Raw genomic sequence first — 26,152 nt, 5'->3', positions numbered from 1 at the left:
TACACAAGATAATGCTTATCTTAACCCACCACCTTAATTCAAGGCAGTGATTAGGGCTGAGGTTGGTCACAGAACTGCTATACTACCCCAGTTGGCAAATGTTTAAGTCACTTCTGTCTCTTCTAATGGGATAACTTATTCTTTTTAGCTGAGGTCATATGCCGAAGAGAATGTCTTATGAAGGTTTCAGCGATGGCTTTTATGTGGCTTCAGTGGTAGTTAGTTAGAAAGTGGTGGAAGGTGATGGTGCTGGTGTGTGTGTGTGATGATAATAGCTGCCCTCAGCTCACTTCCCATCTTCTCTCCCATTTCCCCACTCCAATTTAATACTCTCTTCTTTTGATACAGAAGCCCAAGGTGGGGGTGGTTTATGAGAGGGGCACTTGGGTAACCCCTGTTATCCTTAAGAATGTCATTATTTAGTCATCAAGCCCATAATATATTTTCTTGTTTCTTGATGGTTTTCCCAAATCGAAACAGTTTGAGGTAAAGTAATCACAGTGATCTCTCTTCAAAAGGAGCTATTAGCAGCTACTAAAGCAAGACACATTTCTCAACAGCCAATTGCTCTTAAATAACTTGAAGGACTTGTAGTTTATATGAGCTAGAGATGAAAGCAGAGAATAATAATAGTCATGAGTAAGCTATTTTCCATATAAAAGGAAAAGTGTTTCTATAAGATGTATTGCCACAGGAATCTGAGTGTGTCGGCAGGGCGGACACTCAAATGATTTAAAACCACTAGATAATGAAACTTTACTCAAATATTAAATGTACATAAATAAAACATTCATAATCATCACCCATGCACTTACTATTCTGTCCAATAAATATATGCGATCATGACCCTTACCCTGGCTTGTTACTGCTAATCAGCTTGAAGGCTAGAGGCCATTTTCCATTCAGACAATTTATTCCGTGGAGGATGGAATATCAAAATGATTTTCTACAAGGAACAATTAGAAGGAATAAATGCAAATAAAATAGTATCATAAAGTATTTCTGGATTGATTTTTAATAAATAAAATCCCAAGTAATATGAAAATGCTAATACTCTGGCTAGAAGGGGATAATGACCGTATTCTACAGGGACAGAGTTTCCGCCAACCACTCTGAGCAGCATCATCATTCCATATCTCTGCCCTGTGATCAGTGCATGTCAAAATCCTTCATAGTGACAAATGTGCTGTCCGCTTGCATCTGTGCAGAATGTTTTAGCAGCTGAGTGATTATGAATCAAACCCCTGAGCTTATAGCCCCTACCGCCTCTCAATGCGTTCACATTTGTCGTCTGACAAGTAAATGTATCTTGACTTTCCTCTGAGATTTTTTTGCACCGTGTTTGATGAAAGACATTTGGCAAATTGGCAGTGGTACCCTGTACGTTGCAATTTGTAGCTAGCATTAGGAGTCCCGGCGTGAAATGAGAGGGCAGGGTCCTGGATAAAGGGAAAGAAAAAAAGAGAGCTAACTACAACATGAATAGTCATTTGAAGAATCAGGCATAAAATATTCCCTTTGTAAAAGAGACTCATGTTCAGGTAATTCTGCGAAGATTTTGCTTTAGTTTAAGAAGTAAATGATATTCTATCCAGCTGCATGTCCATGGGATGTATTATTTTGTTAATTTTCTTTTTGAGTGGGAAGTGTTGACTTTTATTTAACCTGAGTTTATAAACTAGGCCTCCAAATCTGTCATGCCATCTCATCAGCAAAAGAATCATCCTCTTGGGTTGAACAGTTGCTTGAATGTGCAGTTGTTACCATTTATAATCCTTGCATGGAGTCTTCTGGTCTACCACCACAGCTCTTTGAGAAACATACGGAGTGCATATAGAGTGCAAACACCTTTTTAACAACTCTCTGAGCTCTCCAGTGGCATAATGCCCTGAGAACCAAATAAATAATGAGAGAGTTGATTTAACAAGACGGCCTGAGAGCTTGCTTTTTCTACTTAAAAGTTCAGTAGTAAGCAGCTTCCAAATAAAATGCAAGCACTGAAGAAACTTAACTTTTGAGAGTGTTGAAGGAAAGGGGTTAGTCCCTCTAACTCTGGACATTAAGGATCAAGTAACATTAAAAGTAAATACCACCCGCTGATTGTGACTCTGTCAAATACATGTGCAAGTGGACAAAAACTTGAAGATTATAAACAAAATAAATCAGATTGTTTGAGGGGAAGAATTAGTCAGTGTAGTTATTATTCAAGAATATTTCTCTATGAGTGTAGGTACACTAATTGCTCCCCTTATAACACCCATGCCAAATTGTGTTGTATGAAGTTACAATATTAGTAACTGATCTTCCCACTCCATCTTTGTCCAGGCAAATTAATATTTCATCAGAATTCTTTATATATGATCCCACATAAAATTTAGTATATCAAGATATTAATAAACATAGTCAAAACACCCCTTACCCATTTAATTTTTCTTTCTGTATTATACACATTTGGTTTAAGCTGTAACTTTGGAACCCTTGATGTTTTTCATGCTGTGAGTTCTCTTCACGAGACTCCATGCTTCCTATGGTTTTCATTAACTAGGCAGGCGTAGATGGCCTTCCTTTCCTTATAATTTTCAGTTTGCTGTCAGTATCCATAACACAATACCAATGCTCTCACTTAATTTAATAAAAATCTAATTTAGCTTTATTATCTCTCATATATTTCATTGCTCAATTGTATATCAGATTATTATAAAACGGTCTAACCAAGGTCTTATGAAAAACTAGATCGAGCGTTTTATGAGCTTTCTAACCTTTATTATTTCCAAAATCAATAAATCTCTTATTGTTTGTTTAATATTGAGACATGACGACCTCTTTCTACAGACCATTTCATTCAGCAGATCTGATGCTTCTCTTTTTATTAATGATGTTCTTCATGTGCTGGGGATTATTACAGAAGAAGAGATGTCAGGCAGGTCCTTTATGGTCTTGTGTTTTGCATTTCAGATGTCCGCTATTGAAAACATGGCGGAAAAGCTAGAGAGCTTCAGTGCGCTGAAACCTGAGGCCAGTGAACTTCTACAGTCAGTTCCCTCCATGTTCAACTTCAGAGCGCCTCCCAATGCCCTGCCAGAGAACCTCCTGCGGAAAGGAAAAGAACGCTATACTTGCAGGTAACTGCAAAGTTAATTATGGCTGGCTTTCCAGAAATCTCCCCTCTGATTTCAAAGGCCCTCCTGCTGTTTGTTTTGGAAATTAGTCTTGATTGGATGATTAATAGCAACCATGATAGATCTCAAGCACTTCAAAGTACTCTTTATTTAGTGAGATATAAAAATTGTGGTTTTAAAAACTTATTACTAAATGAGAATTTTAACACAGGCCATTTGGTTGTGATAAATGAGATTGGAAACAGTCCAAATATTATCAGCTTGTTTCACTTTGATATTTATGAATTTTCTTTCACAGTTAATTATTTTCATTCTAAAGTATAATACTACTGTCCTCAAGCATACATCTATTAATTGTCATGGCATTGAAGAATAAGGCCATTAATGAAGGACGAATAAGGTCGATAAGTGAAGAAAGCTAGTTAATAAATTTCTTGTTACTCATCAGTAATACAATAAAGCCTGTGTAAGCCTGTGTGTTGTTTCTGCTTTCTTCTTTAAAAAATAAATTATGCTTATAATTTCTGAATTGTCTTTAGAAATTTGTGGCATCTGACTCAGACAAATCAATTTATCTGCTCTTTGGAAAATGTGTCACTCTGTTTCCAGAAAAGATTTTACGGAAACATACCTTGATGGATGAGGTCTTAGAATCTTGTCTGATCTGATACCACTCAATGTACAGAGCGTTGTCACTATGGTTAACATGTAAAATGACTTGAAACATTTGAAATCTGTTTACATCAACCCAGAATCACAGACTCTTGTCATTTTTTAAAATCCTCTTGTCTGGTTCCATTTTGTGAACATAAAGATACAGAGTTAATAAAAGAGGCTTGTGGGGGTCATCAAAACTAAACTCTATTTTCATAAACTGCTTGCTTATGCATGATCAAATTCAACCAGCTCTCATAATGTAGCCTTCATTTGCAGAGTTATTTATATCTGTAGAATTACTTTGTTGCAAATTTTAAATACCAAAGACATGTGAGTTCCATGCAAGATTAATTAAATCAGGAATTAGCATCTGGCTTCTATGCAGCTCAAGTGAAATAAAATCAATTGTGCTGACTTTCTCTTATAAACATCTTTACATAACAGATACTGTGGCAAGATCTTCCCAAGGTCTGCGAACCTAACACGGCACTTGCGAACCCATACAGGAGAGCAACCTTACAGGTTTGACAATGACTTTTACTAAATGTCTTGTTAAGTATTGTAATAATTAAAGTACACTCATTGCCACAATTTTCAAGGAAACTATATGTTAGGGTGTGTCTGTCTGAATGTATGTCTATTCAATTTTGAATCACAGAAGAATTAATTAATGGTGAGGATAAAAATTAAGAGTCCTGATCTCTTTAATCAAAGCTTTTTACATCTCAGTTTAAAAGTTCTAGCAGTGTCTAATACAGAATACTTTTTTTAAAAATGTTAGCCATTTAATAATTATTTTAGTTCTCTCTTTTCTCAATAATTAGTGCTCTTTTAATTGATACTAATCACAACATTGTAGCCTCCATTTCCAAACTTTAAACATCTGCTAGGAGTTAACAACTGGTGTATTACTTTGTTTTCCCAGTACAGTTGAGTTTATGTCCACAGGTCTCAATGGGAGGTTAAAGGAATGAGCCTTAAACCCAGGAGGAAAAAAAATGTGGAACTAGGGGTAGAAAATGTAAAACAGAATATATAGCAAGAGGACCAATTCCACCAACAATTCCTAAAGGACCTTTTGGCTTATTCTGTTAAATGTCAAGATCAACCACATGACACATGGGGCATATGTCTAATTTTAATATTATTTACTAAAGAATGAAAGTAATCAACGTTCTCCCTTTCAGTTTTAAAATATAATCTACAACATTTAATGTGCAGTGCTTTGCACATTCTATTAAGTACTCATAAATATTTCTTCAAAGAGTGAATGTTATTTATCTTAAGTAATATTGTAATTTTATTCAGCTTTGAAATTCTTATGTATTGCATATGTGTAAGATTATTTTTGTCTGAATGCTCACTTTTTCCATTAAAATAAATAATTTATGTAAAGACTTCTTACATACAAGAATAAGAAAATGGGCAGACCATTGCTTATTTGAAGATAATGGAAATTTTAGGAGAAAACTAGAGGAACTTATATTTAGAAAATAATAAAGTGTTTTCTGAGATTCTTTGCTTCCCTACATGTTTTATAAATCACTAATCATAAGTGATAGGTATACTTTATATATGATAGGATGAGACCTAATATAATAGGTCTCAGAGAGATATAAAAATGGAAAGTTTTAAGTGATTGTCCTTTTAGAGAAAATTTTAGATCCCAGGAATTCGATTTAAGTGAAACAAAAGATTTCCACGCTTACATTTTGTTATGGCCAATGGTTTGGTAAGCAACTATGATATTATGCTCATTTTACTCTTTTCTTTATACCTCAGTTCAGTGATGTTATTCTACCCAATATATTGTGCCATTATTGTCAGTGTATTTTTAAAAACACAAACTAAAATGCTGGCAAAAGTGGAGATCTTAATTATTTACCCGGCTCCTCTGTTTTACAGGTGAACAAATTCAGATCCACAGATGCTAATTGCCTTCTCTGATGTTTGGTTCTGATAGACCCAGAATTAAAACCCAGGCGTGGAACTCTCTCATCAGAGTTTTTATTTCATACCATGATCCCAAAGGCTCCCATGACCCCACTTTACAGCCAGTTTCTTAATAGTGTACTGCTCATAATTGTGTTATATGTTCATTTTAAGTATTTCTGAAACTTAGGCATTTAACCACCCACTAATTATTGGAGTAGAATGGAATGATTTTTTATTTAAGAGCACTCAACTTTTTGGCCAAAACATTAGCAAAAGAAAGATATAAAGTAACAGATAATTATTATTCTTATTGGCCAATTTTATTTATATTAGAGTAGATGATGTTTATTAGATTTGGAAAAGCCCCTTTTCATACAGGCAGAAAGTTGGAAGCATGTCAAAGACTAACTCTCTTCCTTACAATTTGTCTAGCAAATGTTTTGAGTGAAAATTTTTCTGAAGAATTTTATGGGAGTATAAATTTTCTCTATCAGTATTTGCAGTGAGCCTTGGAAGGCATCAAAGTTATTGTAAGGAAGACCATGACTCTACCCCTCTCTCTCTCTCTCTCTCTTTATATATATATATAAAATATGCAAAATATACACACACACCTATATATATGCAAAAAGAGGTTTACAATTATATGAGTTTATTCTTGTTTATATATTAATTATTGTATTATTGTATTATTTTCCATATGAACAACCATAAACTTACTTTTACCCCACCCTCTATATATTTTTCAAATGCAGAGATTAAAAATTCAAACTACTATCAATGTGGGGTTTCATACATTTTAAAATTAATATTATAAAAGAAGAAAGTTGAGGAACTTCATGATGCCAGAATAGTTTTTTAAAGGGGAAAATCAAGTCAGTATTTGAGTTGCTTTATTGATACCATGCCAAAGTAACTAGTTTAACAGATTTACTTTCCCCACTGACCTAACTGGACTTCTGGCATCACCTAGAGATAGCCGTAGAAGCCCAAACACTTGGAGTGGAACGGGGTGATTTTTTTATGTAGAGCACTTGACCAGTGAGTCTGCATTCAAGAGTGGAAGGGCCCTTTACACATGGAAGAATGAGTTAAGAATTTTCTTAACTTTCTTGTGCATTTTCTCTAAAATGTTAAAAAGTTTCCCCTAAAAGTTATCTGGAGAAAGTAGATTTTTTTTTCATTCAATCAATACACAGCTAAAAAAATACATAAACAAATAATGCAATCTTTACTTTGAGATGCTAGAGAAATGCTCCATCCATGACCACTTTTCTTCCTCCATAATAAGAGCTGCATGGGAGGGGGTTATATTTTTATGTTATGTCTAAAGGAGAAGTTCAGAATATTAGCTAACTAATAATAAGTGCTTTCCTGAAAAACTGACCAGGGTCAGAACTGCCACAGACTCTACAATAAGAATAGAAATGGAAAACTTGGGGAGTGGAGAGATGAGGTTAATGAAGGAAGACCTTTGTTTTTATTTCAAAAGGAGAATTTAGTGGCTCTCTTACTTTCTTTAGTTTAAAGGTTAACTAAAGGATCTGGGGGATCCTAATCACTACAGATTATAAAAATCAGTATCTTTGGTATCAGACAAAACTATTCATATATTTTTTTCAGTTTCAAAAATTTGGAATGTTTATTGTTATTTTGGAGAATACAGAGAAATTCTGTTTAGGATTAGCAATTGAAAAAGTGAATTTACTAAGAAATTATTTAATTAGACTGAAATTTTTAATAAAAATGATCTCACTTTATCTGAAGAATTTGTGAATTTGTTTCATGTTTGTTTGTAAAGGATTTAATTATATTGTCCTCAGAAGATGAATAAAAAATACTACTATTTTTTAATGGTCTTAATTTTATGAGGTTTATTTAAAGTATTAGAACTGATTACCCCAGTAAGTTTTGGAGCAGTCAGATCACCAATATTTTATTATCATTTTTCATAAAGTCATGAAAATCTTTAAAGCAATAAGTCCATTGGAATTGCAATGTTGGCTGTGTGAATAGTGTTCTCACTTGTGCCTTTTCTCTATAAAATTTTGTTTTATTGGCGATGATTTCAGGTCTCGGATTTACTGGTTTTCAGAAATGTCTTCTGATTTGCCTACAGACTTTCTCTGGGTTTGTTTTTCAGGTGCAAATACTGCGACAGGTCATTTAGCATATCTTCCAACTTGCAGCGGCATGTTCGCAACATCCACAATAAGGAGAAGCCCTTCAAGTGTCACTTGTGTGACAGGTGTTTCGGTCAACAAACCAACTTAGACAGACACCTAAAGAAACATGAGAACGGGAACATGTCTGGTAAGTAATCAGTTGTGTTGTGAGGCGATGGTGGCTTTTTAAAAATTTAGTAAGAAAATCTTTCTTTTCTCATTTCACTACACTTTGACTCTTGAATCAGATCCTGTTGGGAAAGTCTGCAGCGTGTTTTCCTTGGGGTTTTAGAATGATGTGATTGTTGAATAACATACAACTCAGAGCCTTCCTAGAATTATCTTTTATTCTGCTGGCTTCATCTCAATGGGCAATCTCAAAGAGAACAGTCCTTCCATCTGTGGCACAGAATGTGGCCCCCGGGAGTGGCAGGATTTCCAGAACGCACTGCCATAATACCAAGTTCTGAATATTGACCTAGAAACCATAGCTGCTTTTGCAGGTCTGGAATTTAGAAAACCTCTCCAGGGTAATTTTTTAGAGATTAGTGTTAGAAGATCGTGGACATGATCAGAGTAACTGATAGCAAATGACAGTGGTGTATGATTTTGGTCACAAATTCTGATGTGGAATTAAGTTAAAAATGACAAAAACCTTCCCTTACTCCAGACCTGTGAGCATGTAGTTAGCAGAAGACATGGCAGTTAGCAGAAGAGATGGTGGGGTTTCTTGCATTTCCTTCTAATAGTTAGATAATAAGTCATTAGCTAGTGTTTCCCTGCTGGCATATGTGTTGGGAGCCAACCTGTACAACCATAATTTGCTTTTAGAGAATTAAGAAAGTGACTCGGGGGTGGGGAGTGGGGATGAGTGTGAAGTTCAAGTAAAGAGGTTTGAGGAACAGAAAAGAAGTTGGATTTATACAAAGTATAAATTTTATTTTAAGAAAGTATTTTTAATGACTCCTTCCTCCATTGTACAGGCGCACTGCTTATAACCTTGGATGACTACTACTAAGAGCTATATACTGTTTATTTCCCTCAAAGCCAAAAGTCTAATGATCATGGTTTAAAAATATCAGATTTTAGAGACAGAAGTCTAATCCAGTATACAAAACTAGCTATACTTTCTAACAGTGCTCCCTTCCAGTTTACTGTTAAACATTTCTAGTTAAACTCATTTCAGAAATAAGTTAGATATGTTAAAAATGTAATGTGTCAAGTTGAATACTTATTTGTTGACCCTGAGGGAAGTTCTAACCTCTTGATTTTGTCTTCTGGACTATTGTGACAAACTATTAAATTGTAGGTATTTTGTGGGCAAGATAAATAGCATGAAATGAATGTTAAAGCTTGACCACATATTGAGTGTTTATAATTGTGTAAATTTGTGGAAACCTTGCAACAATCCAGTGATGTAGGTATTATGATTCAAATTTCTTTAGGTAAAGAAGGTGCAAGCCCTCCAATAATGTCCTCTTTCTACTGTATACAGTCTACCGGTGGCTTAGCCCACCAAGTCAGAGTACAGAATTTTCAGCATGTTCTCAGTCTTTTTGGTAACATACTTTAGAACAGAAGCAGTACATACATATTGACGGCAACCAGAATGGGGTATAGTTTCTTCTGGCCCAATGAATTTAAGACCTCTCTATAATTTGTCTTACCTTCTTTCCTCATTGTATAAATAAAAATGTTCCAGTATCACAGTGAGAATAAGAGGACGCTAGTGGGAGAAATAACCTCTTCGGGAGACTGTACTTCATGATTCCAAGGGACTTTCATTGGCACGTGTGCTGTGATTAAAAATATTTCCCAAGGGACTCTCACTGGTGTGTGTACTATGATAAATTAGGATTATTAGTATTCATAGGAGCCTGTTTTAGGAAAGAACACTGATCAATTGAAAAGGGAATGTGATTTAAAATAAGTTGCCATATAAATAATAGTCTTTTTCACATAAGGTCTTCCCTCCCTTCAGGTACGGCAACGTCATCGCCTCATTCTGAACTGGAAAGTACAGGTGCGATTCTCGATGACAAAGAAGATGCTTACTTTACAGAAATTAGAAATTTCATTGGGAATAGCAACCATAGCAGCCAGTCTCCCAGGAACACAGAGGAGAGGTAAAGCTGGTTTTTCAACTCTATGGTTTCTGAAAGGAATATTTGTTCAGATACACTTGCTGTGTTTACTTTTGTGACACTACTATCACTCCTACCACCAATGGCTGGGCTTTATTTAGAGATTAAATGCTAAACGCCCTTCTAAGCACTTTACATGTATTAATTCATTTAATTGGCTTCGTTTCCCTAAGAGATAGTGACCATGATTATGCAATTTTATCTTTGAAAGAATGGAGATACCAGAGGTTAAAAAACTTGCCAGAGGTCACGGAAGTGATAAGTGAGATTCGACCTAGGCTCTCTGGTTCCAGGGCCCAGGCTTTTACCACCAATCTCTTCTGCCTCTCTTGATAGCTAATTAGAATATTTTATCAGAACTTGCCAAGTACAGAAAGGAACAACACCCCAGGGATTCATCTGAATCTCTGGTCAGCAGTGGTTCCTGTTATAGATCATACATTATATATATTACAGATAATATATGATTATACTCTATGACAATATGTATGACTGTATATATCTGTATATATATTGATACAGCTGCACATATTTATATGTAAAATACCCATGAGTGTTATACTCATACCTCTTTAGAAACCATTTGAGACTTCTTAATAAGATTCTATTACTACCTTATATGCTGTCACGTGGATGCTCATGTGATTCTGGTATGTTTGTTTCAGTAGGTATGATCATCCTTACTTTTAGTTACCTGGTACACTGGATTCCTCTTCTTATCATTAACATCAAGCACATATGGCTTAACTCATGAAGAAAAATTTTTAATGCTGATAATCATAATTACACTTATCTACTGTTTTACAGTTTGTATGATGTTAACGAAACATTCTTTTTACCAAAACTACTGGATTTTGCTTATCTGCATGCTATAATTAAATAGTTGATATTGAGAACTAGATTTTTCTAAATATAACTATCCAATGGCCTATTAAATTAAAATGCTACATTGTAAATTTTAAAGTAATGTGGAATTAGTTAATAAAAATACCATTACTTTTCATCACACAAGTATTATTGTTAGTGTTCTCTATTTCTGATGCTATTAAAAGTCACAGTTAATTATTTTAGATAATTTTCCTATTAAGACAAGCTTCAAATGAACATTATTTCCCAAGATAACATAAAAATATACGGCCACTTCTGCCCGTCAACTTGTATAGAAGTAGGTATCAAAGGAAAAAAGGAGTGATCTGCTATTGCGTGACCCTTTCCAGCCTCTAAAAAGTGCAGTTGGGTTTATTTTTCCCTCTGCTCACCATTGGTGCATGCATGCGTGTGTGTGTGTGTGTGTGTGTGTGTGTGTGTGAGAGAGAGAGAGAGAGAGAGAGAGAGAGAGAAGATAATCAGAAGTACAAAGTAATAACAACAAGTAAGAAAGATAGCAGTCTTACATTTTGATAATGATAACTTACGTTATCAAAAAACATTTGGGTTCTGGGATGCCTATTCAGATTTCCTAGCCTCTCATTGGAGATTTGTGAACCTTATAGCTGCAACATCTGGCATCAATGTGTCTAAACAGCACAGGAGTAAGAAGACTGAGTCATCTAACTTTCCCCCTCATCTCCTATCAGACTACTTTTGATGAATAATTTATTCCCCATAAATTGCCAAATTTGAAAATGTAATGAACAAATAGATTTTCTTAATCATGTTGGCTTTGTTACTTTTGGTTTCATCCATGCACTCTTTTGTTCTTTTACTTTTTCTTTTATTTTTTAGATAGCAATTTCGATTCATTTAAGCTAGCAAGTTGGCAGTATAACTGGAAACTAATAATTTATGTCTGTGCAAAACATGTTTTCATCATTCTTTGATAAAAGAGGTTAAAAGATTGATTGTATAAAAAACTCAGTGGTGATACAACTTTTCGCTGGTTAAGTGGATTTTTACTATGTGCCTCTGTCACACCCAAGTTTTTTTAATTACTCTTTTACCCTGGGAAATCTAAATATTAAATGCATTTTTTTTTAATTTGGGAAAGTGGTGGGTTTATCACTGGTACCTGATTTTCCGTAATCTGAAAAATAGTTACATTAAATGTGAAAACTGTACATGACCCTAACAATACCAACAATCTCAGCAAGTTTTCTGAATTAGTAAATAAGTAAAGAAGCAAGATGAAATGGAGAGATCTTGAATGGGCCTGGATGCCTATGATGTTTTAATTCCTAACAAGCTTTCTGAATTTGAGCAAGTGTCTTAACTTCCCTGATCACATATCTTTAAATGAAGATGGTTAAGAGAAGATATTCTCTGGTTCCAAACATTCGTAATTATTTTGTAAATTCATTTCAACTTTTAAATCTTAGTGTGAAATTTAATTTACACATCTTTTAATATTTACTGAAAAACCTGAAAGTTTATCCTAGTTTCATAAATGCTGTCATATGTGTTAAATTAGGATCTCTTTGTAATTAAACTCTTCTTATAATTAAACTTTTGAATTATATATTGCAATCCTTATAACTACAAACTAAAATATTACGAATGACATTTTAAATATAATAGACCTTTTATCATTATATTTGACATGCTTGCTAAGGAAATTTCAAAAGGTATTTGTCCAATTACATTTTTAGATCATTCCCCCCCCCAATGTTATCGTGGGATAAAGGTGCATTTTTTACATTTAGGCCATCAAGAATCATTTGAAAATGGTACAAATAAGTGAACCCTCAATTACTTCCAGGTTTTGGATGTCTAAGTGACATATAGCCACCAGTGTCACCTAGAAATGTCTAATAATGGTTGGTCCTTGGCAGCTGCATTTTTTTGAACTCTTAGATTCATTTTAGGCATCTGTGTTGAAGCTTTTGTCAATGTTGCTCAGTGATACGAGCTTTTTGGAAATCTATTATTTTAAATGGTTGGTACTTTTATGGTGATCTGGTAACATTATGTACAGAAGACATTAGTGTGCTTTTTATATCATGTGTAACAATATCATTTATCAGGCAAAGGCCTGGTAAGGGATAGGAGACTGAGATTGTTTTTCCAGTTCTACAGGAAGCACCATTTATCATTTGAATAATCACAAAATCATTTTTTCCTTAATTTTTTTATTGGTGAGGTTGCATTATTTTCCCATGGTTGCCATAAAGCATAAACAAAAAAATCACTATAGAAGCATTGAAAATCAGAAGTGTTGTTGGGAAGACATGATAATAAACCTAAACGCATGTTTAAACATGAAACCAATAACTGGACCTTTTTCCTTTTTATGAAAAGAATGAATGGCAGTCACTTTAAGGATGAAAAGGCTTTAGTGACCAGTCAAAATTCAGATTTACTGGATGATGAAGAAGTAGAAGATGAGGTGTTGTTGGATGAGGAGGATGAAGACAATGATATTACTGGAAAAACCGGAAAGGAACCAATGACGAGTAATTTACACGAAGGAAACCCTGAGGATGACTATGAAGAAACCAGCACCCTGGAGATGAGTTGCAAGACGTCCCCAGTGAGGTAAGTGCCTCAGGTGAAGTAACTAAGCAAGGGTTGATACATACGGTTATAATTCTTCCCGCTTTGTTCTTGCATTAGAGCAATATTTCCAGTGATAATTAATTTGTGAGTAATCAATCATAAAAATTGAGTTTGAATTAGCAAAGCACACACAGTTGGTTAAGTTTAAATAGATGAAAATAAGGTGGCCATCAATATAACCCACAAGCATATATATATATATATATATATATATATATATATATCAGTGTTTGTGGAACTCTCATTAACCTAAGGTAGGAAGGATAAATGAAAATTACACAAGTACACAATCATTTATTACACTCTACCTAAAAAACTCAAAGAAAAAAGGATTTCAACATTATCTAATTCATTCAATAATCTAATGTGTTATTAGTCAAGTATTATTGAGATAAATTTCACTTCACTTTATATGTATGTGATCTATATAGATAGGTTTTTATAATGGAAAAATTAACTGAACAGTTAAATTGATGGGAGTATTATACTGTCATATGGGTAGTGGGTGCAATCTAAATGTTATCATAACTGGAAATTATAAATGTATGAATTCTGTCTCTACTGCCTTGCTGATTTCACATGTCATTGACTTTACTTCTTTATCTCAAATATATGCTTGCTTTAGTTATTAAAAATCGTGAAAGAAATTATATTTTAAGATATAATATTTGTAAACCTTTTAAAGTACCCAATAATTGATGCATGCTACTTTATACTGCAAATATAATATGACATTCAACAACTGTATAGATTCAAATGAAAAGTGATTTGGTTGCATAATAAACTGAAGAAGAAAAAAATCCTCTGTGCTTTCCCATTGGTTCATTTTAGGTATAAAGAGGAAGAATACAAAATTGGACTTTCTGCTCTAGATCATATAAGGCACTTCACAGATAGCCTCAAAATGAGGAAAATGGAAGATAATCAATATACTGAAGCTGAGCTCTCTTCTTTTAGTACTTCCCATGTGCCAGAGGAACTTAAACAGCCGTTACACAGAAAGTCCAAATCACAGGTATATATTTTCCAGCAGTATAGCATCATGGTGACATTGTGCCTTTGATGCCGAAAGGCAGCTATTTTATGTTTGCAGTAGTCTAGAGTCTGAACAGGTTCACATGCTTTACACAAAATGTTCAAATCCTTACTTTCTATGACTGAATACAAAATAGTTAACCAATATTGTAATTAATATGGCTTCATTCTGCACAGAAACTCTGTGACAAACCCTATCATATAAATCATTCTTTTATCTTGCAATTCCCTGACTCCTGTATCGACAGTCTAAAATGTTTGCTTGCACCGACCTATGTATCAGAAATATTTTCTAATTGCTTTGTGTCTATAATTTTTGTCAATATAATTATAGTTTAAGATTTTTGGAAAGTGAATTCTGTCCTCTAGTTTTTAGTTCCTTAATATATATAGTTAATTTATAAGTCATTTAATTAAAGAATTTAGGAGTAAACTGAAAATCAGAGATTAAATGAGTTACCAAAAGTCTGTAGCATATTAAAAGGCAAATCTGGAAATAAAAGGTATCATTTTTTATTGAATGAATTAATGAATGGTGCCCAAGTTCATTGGGCTCTACAGCATTCTATTAGCACTATGGTAACTAAAATAAATCTATTTAAGGATCTATTAATACCAATTAAAAGAGCCTCAGTTCTATTGTCACAGAAAAAGGAAGTCAGTACTTTCTGCATGATATCCACACTCAACCAGATTGTTTTTTCAGGTCAATTAAAACAAAAAAAGAAACATCCTGTTATTACCATATTTGTTGGTCATTTTGGTCTAATTGTTCGATTCATCAGTCCATTTTGGAGGTGGCTTAATAACATTAAACTATGTAACCATATTGACTTGTACATTTGGAAATCATTTTCTATTTGACTGCAATATTTTGGGCTGGTCTTAAGAGCAAATGTGGTCATATCTCAACCAAGGAGGGGAAAATATTTTGCCAATGGGATAATATAAAATTTTAAATATAATTCAATTCAGTAAGAACTCTAAGATAATATGTATGGTAATAGGCAAAATAAATGTTCTTTCTGAATTGAAGTAAAAGGAACCAGCCTCAACCCTGGACTTGCCAAGCTCCATGAACTTGAGAACATCACATCAATACTGTAGGTATCATTTTCTCATTGTAAATTGGGACGAGTGGAGAAGATTTCTAAGATCCCTTCCTGCTCTCTGAGTCAATGGGGATACAAATGAATTGCTCCTTTCCTAACATTAAAAATAAACTCGTCAGAGGAGGTACCTCATTTTCACTTAGAGGCAACTGTAAGAGGTGGCCAGTGTGTTTTTAAACACTTGCTTGGCCTTGCTGCCTTCCTAGTTGATCAGAGATACTAGGGGATCCTGGTTTTCTTTTCTTTTTTGAATTTTTAAAAATTATTCCACCAAAATATTTTTCATAATAAGACACAATACCTAAAAATTCCTTAAACTGTCAGAAGTTAATAGAAAGCAGAAGGGCCATAAAACCTAGAGATAATTGATATGATATATTTCAGTACCAGCTTTTTGGTATAAAGTCCCTGCCCTGCTAAGCTAACAATTACCATCATAAGAAAGAACAGCATTTTACAATCCTGGCTCATATTCTTATTGGTACTTGATAATGTCATATATATCAGCTTAAAAATGATCAGGCCTTTTCTGTACTCATGAGACTATTTATTTATTAATTTGATTGTTGGAAACTTTCAGTTATGTGCTGGAAACTGATTCTTGTGCATGAAAATGTTTATTTCCTTTGAGCACCAAAAGGCAGATGTTGTGTTTCATTTTCTATAATATGAGTAGATTTAGATGCTTTACTTCAGACATTCATGTATTTACTTTGTGATTTTAATAGTTACTGAATCCCAAGTAATTGACTAACACAATAGTGGCCACATTCTAACTGGAATCTTCTCTGAAAAACCTTATCCTACAAAAATTAATTTCATGACTTTCGGTACACTGAGAGAAGCACTTTATGTAAGATAGTGCTTGTAATTCCTCCGCAATTCTTGAGGCAAGTTTTTGTTATTATTATCCCATTTTTTTACGAGGAAAGCCTCCTTGAAAGATTAAGCAGCTTGCCAAAGGTCACACAGCTAGTTGAGGTTAGAAACCAGCATTAAAAATCAGGATTCCCAAATTTTTCTGGACTCCTTTTCAGCTTTCCAGATATCGGAATGGGTTTTGTTCAAAACCATTTCATAGTAGTTTTTATCCTGATCTCTAAAATTGAGATCATAATTAGAATAGATAGTTTAATTTCAGTGCACATTTCACCCATAATTTCAACTATACAAAGTACAAGAATTCTATGTTACTTATCCTTGATTCCCTGGGTCCTAGCACAGTGCCTGGAATCGAATAGAAGCTCAATAAATATTTGTTATATATCTGCTGAGATTTTGTAGAGAGGTCCAGAAGGCAAATTGCATACATAAAAGTCAAATGTGTACATTTACAGCAATGACCCAGCAAATCAAAATCAGCCTGCAAGGGCAGATTTTCTAACTGAATGCCATGATTAAGGAAGAAACCACAGACCAGCCACATGTCTCAGCATGACTCCCAGAGGTGAAATTCTGCTTAACAACAGAGGCATTTTGTCTTTGTTTACAGACAGTGGAATGTCTTTGGCAGGACTTTAATGATTCCACTTCAGCAGCATTTTGACAAGCAAGTTTAGCAATGGATGAGACCAACAATAGCAAATCAACAGTGAAAAGTTCACTCCCAAGTCAAGACCAAACATTTCATTTGAATATTTTACTTGGCAGCAAGTGGGGGATTCGCTGAACAGTCACTTAGAATGTGACATGATAATAGGGAAGAAAGAGCACTTCCTCCCAGAGCACCTCCCTGCACCTTCTGCTCACAGACAATGGAGCACAAGTGGGTCAGCACGCTGTGGGGTCTTGCGTTTGGCTTTATTTTTTGATAGAGCTGACTTGATCTATCTCAACTTGCAAGGTCTTTGGGTGTCAGCACTGAATATTTCAATCATGGAAGGGAACTGGAAAAAGAACATTGGATTAAAAGTTGGGCAGATATCGGTTTTAATTTTGCCTCCTCCACTAACTAGTTGAGTGATATTGGGCAAGTCATTTCACCTCAGTGCTCTCAATTATTAAGTGCAACGTGTCCATTGGACTGTTTCTTCTACTAGACCACAGTGCTGTCAAAGCAGGTCTATATCTTATTCGTATTTGCAGTTTCTGTCATAAGCACAGAGTGATGTTTTTGGTGAGTTGAACGTGTACATGAACAGTGGATGCATGATTTATTTATGGTTGGAGAAGGGGGTGACTCCTGTTTCTTAATGGAGTCGCTGCTGACAGTTTAGATAGGATAATTAATGTTTTGTTCTGTAGATCATATCACTGATTTGGTCCCTAGGCACTGAAGGCCAGCAGTAACTCCATGTCATTGTAACACACATACACAAAAATATCCCATGCTTTTCCAAGCACACCCCTGAGGGATGCTCCTACTCAGAAACCCTTCTCTTTCTAACATTCACCAGTAATGTTCTTCGAATTAAAAGTGATGCTTTTCAAATGCCATTTACTGAGTCTCTCCTTTTTACCCCAGGCATATGCTATGATGTTGTCATTGTCTGAGAAGGAGTCCCTCCATTCTACATCCCACAGTTCTTCCAACGTGTGGCACAGTATGGCAAGGGCTGCCGCGGAATCCAGTGCCATCCAGTCCATAAGCCACGTATGACGTTACCAAGGTTGACCAGAGTGGGACCAAGTCCAACAGTAGCGTGGCTCTTTCCTGTAGAACTCTTGAAAAGACTGCTGAGCAGAATGCCTTAGAAACCCGAAGGGTCGCTCATTTAAAGTCTGGTGACCTTAAACTGAATGATTTAAAAAAAAAAAGAAAGAAAGCAAAGAAAGAAAGAAAAAAGAAACTATTTATTCTCGATATTTTGTTTTGCACAGCAAAGGCAGCTGCTGACTTCTGGAGGATCGATGCGACTTTAAGTGACAAAATGAAAATGAGAAACTTGCTGGGGAAAAGGCATCTTCCAGCTCACCCTGCCCTAGGGAGTGGGTGGGTGTGAGGGGCAGTTGAGATGGCAGCGTTGATAGGAATGAACACTCCATAGAAACTGAATTCTGTTTTGTACAAGATCACCTGATACATGATTGGGAACAGTTGCTTTTAATTACAGATTTAATTTCTTTTCTTTGTTATTAAAGTTTTATGTAATTTAACCCTTTGAAGATGGAAGTAGTTGGATGAAATGCACACTCGATTATTATAGAAACTGATAACAGGGCGTCCTTGTTTCCCATTAACTTTTGCCTTCTTAAGTACATTGTTTAAAATTAGGGAAAGAGGGTATGTGTATATTGTAAACTATGGATGTTCAATGCTCAAAGAGGTTAAGTCAGTGAAGTAACCTGTTCATCACCAGTATCGCTGTACCACTACTACACTAATACATGTTTGCCAAATCCTTGTAATAACATCTTTATTTTAGACAATCATGTCACTGTTTTTTAATGTTTCATTTTTTGTGTGTGTTGCGTGTATCATGTATTTATTTGTTGGCAAACTATTGTTTGTTGATTAAAATAGCACTGTTCCAGTCAGCCACTACTTCTGACGTCTGAGGCACACTCCTTTCCGAATTTCAAAGGACCAAGGTGACTCGACCTGTGTATGGGAGCGCCACATGGTGTCTGGCTTTTCTTAACATTCCTTCTGTTGTTGTTGTTCTTTTGTTTTCCTTCTTAATGAGCTAAATACGAATAGATGCGACTTAGTTTTTGTAATACTGAAATTGATTCAATTGTATAAACGATTATAATTTCTTTCATGAAAGCATGATTCTTCTGATTAAAAACTGTACCCCATATTTTATGCTGGTTGTCTGCAAGCTTGTGCGATGTTATGTTCATGTTAATCCTATTTGTAAAATGAAGTGTTCCAGACCTTATGTTAAAAGAGAGACGTAAATAACAGACTGTATTCAGTTATTTTGCCCTTTATCGAGGAACCAGATTTGTTTTTCTTTTTGTTTGTAATCTCATTTTGAAATAATCGGCAAGTTGAGGTACTTTCTTCAAATGCTTTGTACAATATAAACTGTTATGCCTTTCAGTGCATTACTATGGGAGGAGCAACTAAAAAATAAAGACTTATAAAAATGGTTGTTTTTCCCACTGTGTGGTATTTTCCCTTCTCATGCAATTTTAGTTTTCCTTTGGGATCCAATGATTTAAAGATAGCATGCCTGGGGCCTTGATGCCCTACCAGATACATGGAATGTGGGGCATGTTTATATCATTTTGAGATGACATAGGGATAGCCCTTGGCCCATATGGAGTTGGGGTATCTTCTGCTCATCGTTCTGAACTTTCTCATGTGGTACAAGGTCAGTGCTCACGTGCAATACTACATGTCCTTGGTATCCCTCCATGGCCAAAGCACCCATTTTAGTTAGAACAGAGCAACCTACTGGTTTTCTACAGAGTTTTACATAGTGCATGCCAAGGAAGTTTTTGCTTTTAATAACACCAATATTGTTAACTGATTCACAAGGGAGGAGAAACAAAAACTTCAAATTTTCTATGATGCTTTTATGTCTTTGTCCATGAGCAAATTATCATTTTTTATGGTTATAAACAGAATAGACTTAATTTTTTGTTTTCTTTACTGTGGCAAAAAACAAACAAACCCATCTCTGTATATTGCTACAAATTCTTCGAAATAATCAGTTGGCAGTTCCTTCATATTTCATCAGGTTTGATCTATAATTTCTTCAACCTTTTCAATTTTGTTGAAAGTTTTCTACTCACGTAAGTAATAGTATTTTAATTTTTATGATCAAATTGTATGTGTTTTTATATATGTATACACAAGGTTGGAATGTAAAGAGTGGTATTTTCATATGATAAATTCTCTGGTGGGATACCAATTATGAACATATTTTTTGCATCTTCAATATAATGCCAATTGTTTTAGAATATTGTTATTCTGGTTTAGGCCTGTTTTAGAAGTTTTAAAAAGGCCTGATAAATAAATATGACATATGAAAATAGATCCAGACAAAATTTCTTTGTTCCTTTATTTATTTATTCTTAGTCACAATGCCAAATACATAAACTTCTTCACATCCTTTCTAAGTGTCAGTAATATAGGAACTAAATATATGGGGTATAAATATTGATTTTTAAAAATAGAAAGTACGCACCAGAAGGAGTACTCAGGAAATATGCTTAAGCTATAAATCTGGTCTGTAAAGAAGAAGAAGAATCTAGTATTTGGGACATACAGACAACACACATGAGAAAGTGAGTATCTGGAATGTATACATTTTTCTTTGTTTTAAAGAATATACCCATAAATTCTGAAGCAGTTTGAATATTGAGTTTCTTGGTAGACTTTGAGCATGACCTTTCAGTTGTTTGCTAATATTTAGTCCCTCGAAATTCCAAAAAGGCTTTCAAGCCTTACATTTCTGCTTTCTTTTTCATTCATTTCAGTAGCCGGCCTTCAATGCGTGGCCCTGGGGAAGGCAGTGAAATATGGCAAAGACAATACTGGGTTTGAAAACCGAAGGCCTGGGTTTGAGTTCTGGCTCCACTGGTACTGAGGGCTCAGGCAGGTCACATACCTCTGAAAAATTTCATCTGTGAAACGAGGGAAATAACCTGCTGCTCCTGCTACTGTATTGGGTTTCGGTGATGGTAAAAAATTAAAGTACCTTTTTGGAAACACTTGGTAAAAGTTCTATACATAAAAAGCATTTTATAATTTTAAAAAGTATATTTTATTGATTATATTGTTACAATAGTTTCAATTTTTTCCCCTTTGCTGCCCTCCACCCAGCAACCCCCCCTCCCTCAACAATCCCCCACCCTCAAGTCCATGCCCACGGGTCATACATACAAGCTCTCCTGCCTCACCTTTTCATATATTCTTCTTTTTTAAAAAATAATTATTTTAACAATAAAAAATAACAATCCCTCCCTCTCAGACTTAAGACCCTTTATAATCTTATAAAGGATAATGGACGAAAGTCTTGAGCTCCTCTAGCTGCTTCAAGCTGGACATGGTCATCGTCCTACCTACCCTTGGGTCAAGAAATCCCTAAAAATGTGGGGGTGTGGAGATGAGGGTCGCCTTCCCACATGGGAGAGAATCATGCAGACTCCAGGTCGGTTGGCTGTCCCCAGACAAAAGCATGCTTGATTTAACAGGCTGGTATCCTTGTTGTATTCTGGAGGCAACAGATTTGGCAACAGGGTTAAAAGACATCATTCAATCCATAACCACCAGATGACAAAAGGCAGGTATTAATTTTTCAATATCCCACAACAGGGAAAAGAAGGGCTTCTTTGGAAGAAGATGTGCCAGGTACATCTCACCTGTCCAAAACCATTTTGCCCATTATACTTAGTTTGGGCTGAGGGAAATAATTTAGGTTTCCCCCCTCTCAGACCTCTGGGCTCTTTCTGTCCAAGCCATTAGGATAGAAAAGAGAAACCAGTTTTAAAGTGAAGCCCACAGACCACCCCGTTCTTCACCAATGCAGCCACTTACTTCACCAAACCATTGAGTCTCAGGAGGTAGCGATGCAGACAGGATTAAGCGAGGCCTATATGTACAGACAATCACTCAGGTAATGAGATCAAAGGCTTATGCCCTTTGAAAACAGAAAACACATGTTAATTTATGTAATATAACCCACATACAAGTCTCTAAATCTGTAAGACTGTCCTATTGGAAAGACATCCAGTTCCAAGGCATTTGACATTCTTCTTGCCTGTAAATTAAACATCTTTTATGATACCACAGACATAGTTTAACTTTCAAATGCAGACAAATTTTAAATGAAAAGAAACTTTAAAGATGGTTAGCTGCACTACTTTATAGTCTTTGAGCATTGTGATTTTCCTTGAATCACGATTTTTCTCCCTAAGATTACCCTCCTTGTCATTAAAGGGACTGCATTAAGTCCATTTTTAATTTGTCCTGTTCATTTGCATAAACACAACAAGAGCAGCAAGTGATCACTTATGATCTTTAGTTCTGCTTTGCTGGAACTTATGCAAGGAAGATTTAGGGTGACCTTCAGTCTGCCCTTCAGTGCACAGGAGGAGAACCACATACCTGGCATTCAGCCTTGCCTGTAAACACCTGTCTTTTCCAAGTCCTTCAGGTTTTCCATTGTGCCTTAAGGTCCCTTCTAGCCATCTTTCAGGAAAACAACCTTCATTCCTTCCCTGAAAAGGTTGCCATGGATCGCACATCCAACCAAGGTACCAGGCCTTTTATTTTGTGGGCTTTTATTACCTTCGAACGTCAATCCTAGTTCCTCAGGGCTTTTTGGTAACAACCAGAGCCCAAGCATGTCTCCTTTAGGCATGACATTCCAGTCAAAGTCTTGGTCAAAAAAAAAATCTCTATTAACAACTGGTCTTATTAGTTTTATGCAAAGAACCTTATGTCATTGCTTACTTCTTTAGAATGCCAACTTCTGGAGGGATCAGATAGGGAGAAAAATATACAGTGTGAAGAAAAATTCTTGTCCTTCTAATATTCACTGAACTTGCATTTCCATTTTTTCCCCCACTAAAAATTTTTTTGTTTGTTTTTCCATTACAGTTATCCCACATTTTTCCCCCTTTTGCTTCCCCGCACCCTGCCCCCCCTTCTCCCACATTCAGTCCCCACCCCGTTGTCCATGTCCATGGGTCATTTATACATGTTCTTCCCCTTCTTACCCCCTTCTCTCCCTCCCATCTCCCTCTTTGTTACTGTTATTTATTCCTTGTTTACATACCTCTGGTTCAATTTTGCTCATGTGTTTGTGTTGTTCATTAGTTTCCCGTAATAGGTGATAGCATAAGGTATTTTTCTTTCGTTGCCTGACTTATTTCGCTAAGCATAATTCTCTCTAGTTCCATCCGTGTTGTTGCAAATGGTAGAAGTTCCTTTTTTCTTTCAGTACTTATTCATTGTCATTTTCCCCCTTTGTACTCATGTTCTTCTCTATCTCTCTCTGTTTCTTCATCTTCTTTAAACAGACCCTTTAGCATCTCTTGCAATGCTGGTTTGGTGGAGATATATTCTGTTAGCCTTCTTTTGTCTTGGAAACTCCTTATTTCACCTTCCATTTTGAATGAGAACCTTGCTTGGTAGAGTATTCTTGGTTGTAGGCCTTTGTTTTTCATTGCTTGGAATATTTTTTGCTATTCCCTTCTGGCTTGTAGTGTTTCTGCTGAGAAATCTGATGATAGCCTATTGGAGCTCCCTTGTATGTTATTAGTTGTTTCTCTCTCGCCGCTTTTAGGATTCTCTCTTTGTCTTTGAATGCTGCCATTTTAATTATGATGTGTCTTGAAGTGGGCCTGTTGGGGTTCATCTTCATTGGGACCCTCTGTGCTTCCTGGACTTGCGTGATTCTTTCTCTCCTCATGTGAGGGAAGTTTTCTGTCATTAGTTTTTCAAAGAGGTTTTCTATCCCTTGCTCTTCTTCTTCTCCTTCTGGAATTCCAATGATACGGATATTGTTACGTTTCATGTTGTCCTGCAGCTGTCTTAGAACCTCTTCATTCTTGTTCAGTTTTTTTTCATTTTGTTGCACTGTCTGGGAGTTAGTTTTTGTGTACGTTGTCCTCCAGCTCACTGATCCGATATTCTGCTTCCTCTAGCCTGCTTTTAATTCCTTCTACTGTGTTTTTCAATTCAGAGATTGTATTCTTCATTTTCTCCTGGCTCTTATTGATAGCTTCTATGTCCTTTTTCATGCTGGTGTAATTCTCAGTAAGTTCCTTGTAGTTTTTCTGGAGTTCCTTGTAGTTTCCCTGGAGTTCTTTGAAGTTTCTGCTGAGCTCATTGAGCTTCTCCATAATCCATGTTTTGAATTCCATATCTGATAGTTTGCTCCCCTCTATTTCACTTAGCACTCTTTCTGGGGATTCTACTTTTCCTTTCGATGGGGGGTTGTTTCTCTGTCTCCCCATTTTTGTGACTCTTATTGTTTGTTGCTGCTTCTTAGAATGATCTGCACTTCCTGGATCTGCCCCTGGTGGCGTCAGATCATGTACCAGTCTTGGCCTAGGCAGCCTGTTGGATATTTCCAGGGATCAATTGCCTTCGCTTGTCTCCTTTAGTTGTTAATCTATTCAATCTGTGATTAGCCGTCAGCCTTAAGGACTGAGGGTGTGGCAGCTTAATTCCTGTAGGCAGGGCTTTTATCTCCCCTTAGGCTGACGCCACTTGGAGGGGAATGGTCTGCCTGCAGTATGGGGATGAGTCAACACTGGGACCTGGTCAGCTGCTTCCCCAGTTCTCCCCGCAAAGCCACCACACCAAACTCCCGAAGCATCTCTAGTCCTCTCTGCCTTCCCTCTGCTTGAGCCCAGGGTAAGTGGGGGCCAAAATATTTTCTTATGTGATCTGCTTAAGAGCTCTTTTTCTCCAGCTGTTTCTCTCATGCTAGCAAGAAACCCTGTGGCTTTTCGCTTTTCATAGCTGGATACTATTTTACTTTCCACTCTGTTGCTGTAGGCTGGGAAGCTCAGCTCGGGGTTTAGACCTTCACCTTCTCAGGGGGAACCCCCGGCTGCTCAGCTGTTTCTCAGTCCCTTCAGCTGCCACCCGTGTGAGCCCAGCCAGCCCTTCCATGTCTCTGCACTCCCTACTGGTCACGTTGTGATGTAGCGGCCTTTTCTGTCTCTCCATGGTTATAAGACTTCTCTCCAGCTAGTGTTTGGTTGGTTATTTCAGATGATTTCTCCAAAATTAAGCTGTAAATCCAGACTAGTCCTGGGAGGAGGTTAGTGTAGCTTCTACTTACTCTTCCACCATCTTGGATCCCTCGCATTTTATAATTTTTATGGTAATATTTAAGGGAATGTGTGTGTTTGTACATATGTGTATACACATGTAAAAAAACACTATGCTAACAGGAAAATTAGAATGTAACAGAAATCTATTGAAGGATATACAAAAGTGGAAACTTTTCCAAAATAAAAGTTAGAGATGCTTCTTGAACAAATATGTAGCTTTGAAAAACAAACAAAAATGCTCAGCCCTTTGAAAGCATAAGACATTAGTGTAATTGTTGAGAGCTCTCAAAATTTCACAGACAGTTAAAATCCATTCAAAGAATAGGTACAGTCAGGCTTTTATTTTCAGATATGACCATCAACCATTCTTATTTCTGTACAGAATAAATAAAATGAATTATTCATTTAAAAACTGCCTGTTATATCAATGTCTTTCCAGGAAGGTGTATATTCATTACCTCAGTTAATCACCACAGTAGGTCTGCATGCAGAAAGTGTTACTCCTGTTTCACAGATGAGGAAACTGGAGCTTAGAGAGCTTAAGAACCTAGTTCAAAGTCATCTGGCTGGGAACTGTCTGGCTGAGAATCCAAGGGTCCTTGGCTCCTTAGTTCACACTTAGCCAAGATTTTCAGACCTCCTGGTTCAGGCACAGCTAAAGAAATCCAAAAATGTTCCAAACCAAGGAAATATGCCCACAGAGAGTAGAGCTGTCAGAGATGCAACTCTGCCCTGGAGACATTTAGGCGTCTGAGTCTTGGCTGTGAAGAGTGTGAAAGGTGAGTGCCAAGCACTGGTTCCAGGCT

The 26,152-nt window shown here is 36.0% G+C and overlaps 1 protein-coding gene across 7 annotated transcripts in view; it reads left to right on the top strand.

Annotated features, from left to right (window-relative positions):
- Positions 1-19,696, top strand: part of MECOM (MDS1 and EVI1 complex locus) — a 551,717-nt gene extending 532,021 nt beyond the window's left edge. For 6 of the 7 annotated variants that reach the window (XM_090273623.1, XM_090273601.1, XM_090273584.1 and 3 more), the window contains 7 exons: positions 2,956-3,122; positions 4,221-4,298; positions 7,855-8,024; positions 9,858-10,002; positions 13,255-13,491; positions 14,344-14,527; positions 18,124-19,696. In XM_090273623.1, coding sequence (XP_090129749.1) covers positions 2,956-3,122; positions 4,221-4,298; positions 7,855-8,024; positions 9,858-10,002; positions 13,255-13,491; positions 14,344-14,527; positions 18,124-18,258 — 1,116 coding nt within the window. In that variant the 3' untranslated portion in view covers positions 18,259-19,696. The remainder of the gene's footprint in view (positions 1-2,955; positions 3,123-4,220; positions 4,299-7,854; positions 8,025-9,857; positions 10,003-13,254; positions 13,492-14,343; positions 14,528-18,123) is intronic. The other variant, XM_090273609.1, reaches the window with a different exon arrangement.
- The last annotated feature ends 6,456 nt before the right edge of the window (positions 19,697-26,152 follow it).

This window comes from Furipterus horrens, unplaced genomic scaffold (assembly GCF_987537825.1).
Source record: "Furipterus horrens unplaced genomic scaffold, mFurHor1.1.pri manual_scaffold_1, whole genome shotgun sequence".
Classification (NCBI taxonomy): domain Eukaryota; kingdom Metazoa; phylum Chordata; class Mammalia; order Chiroptera; family Furipteridae; genus Furipterus; species Furipterus horrens.
This window is presented reverse-complemented; position numbering and strand designations above follow the sequence as displayed.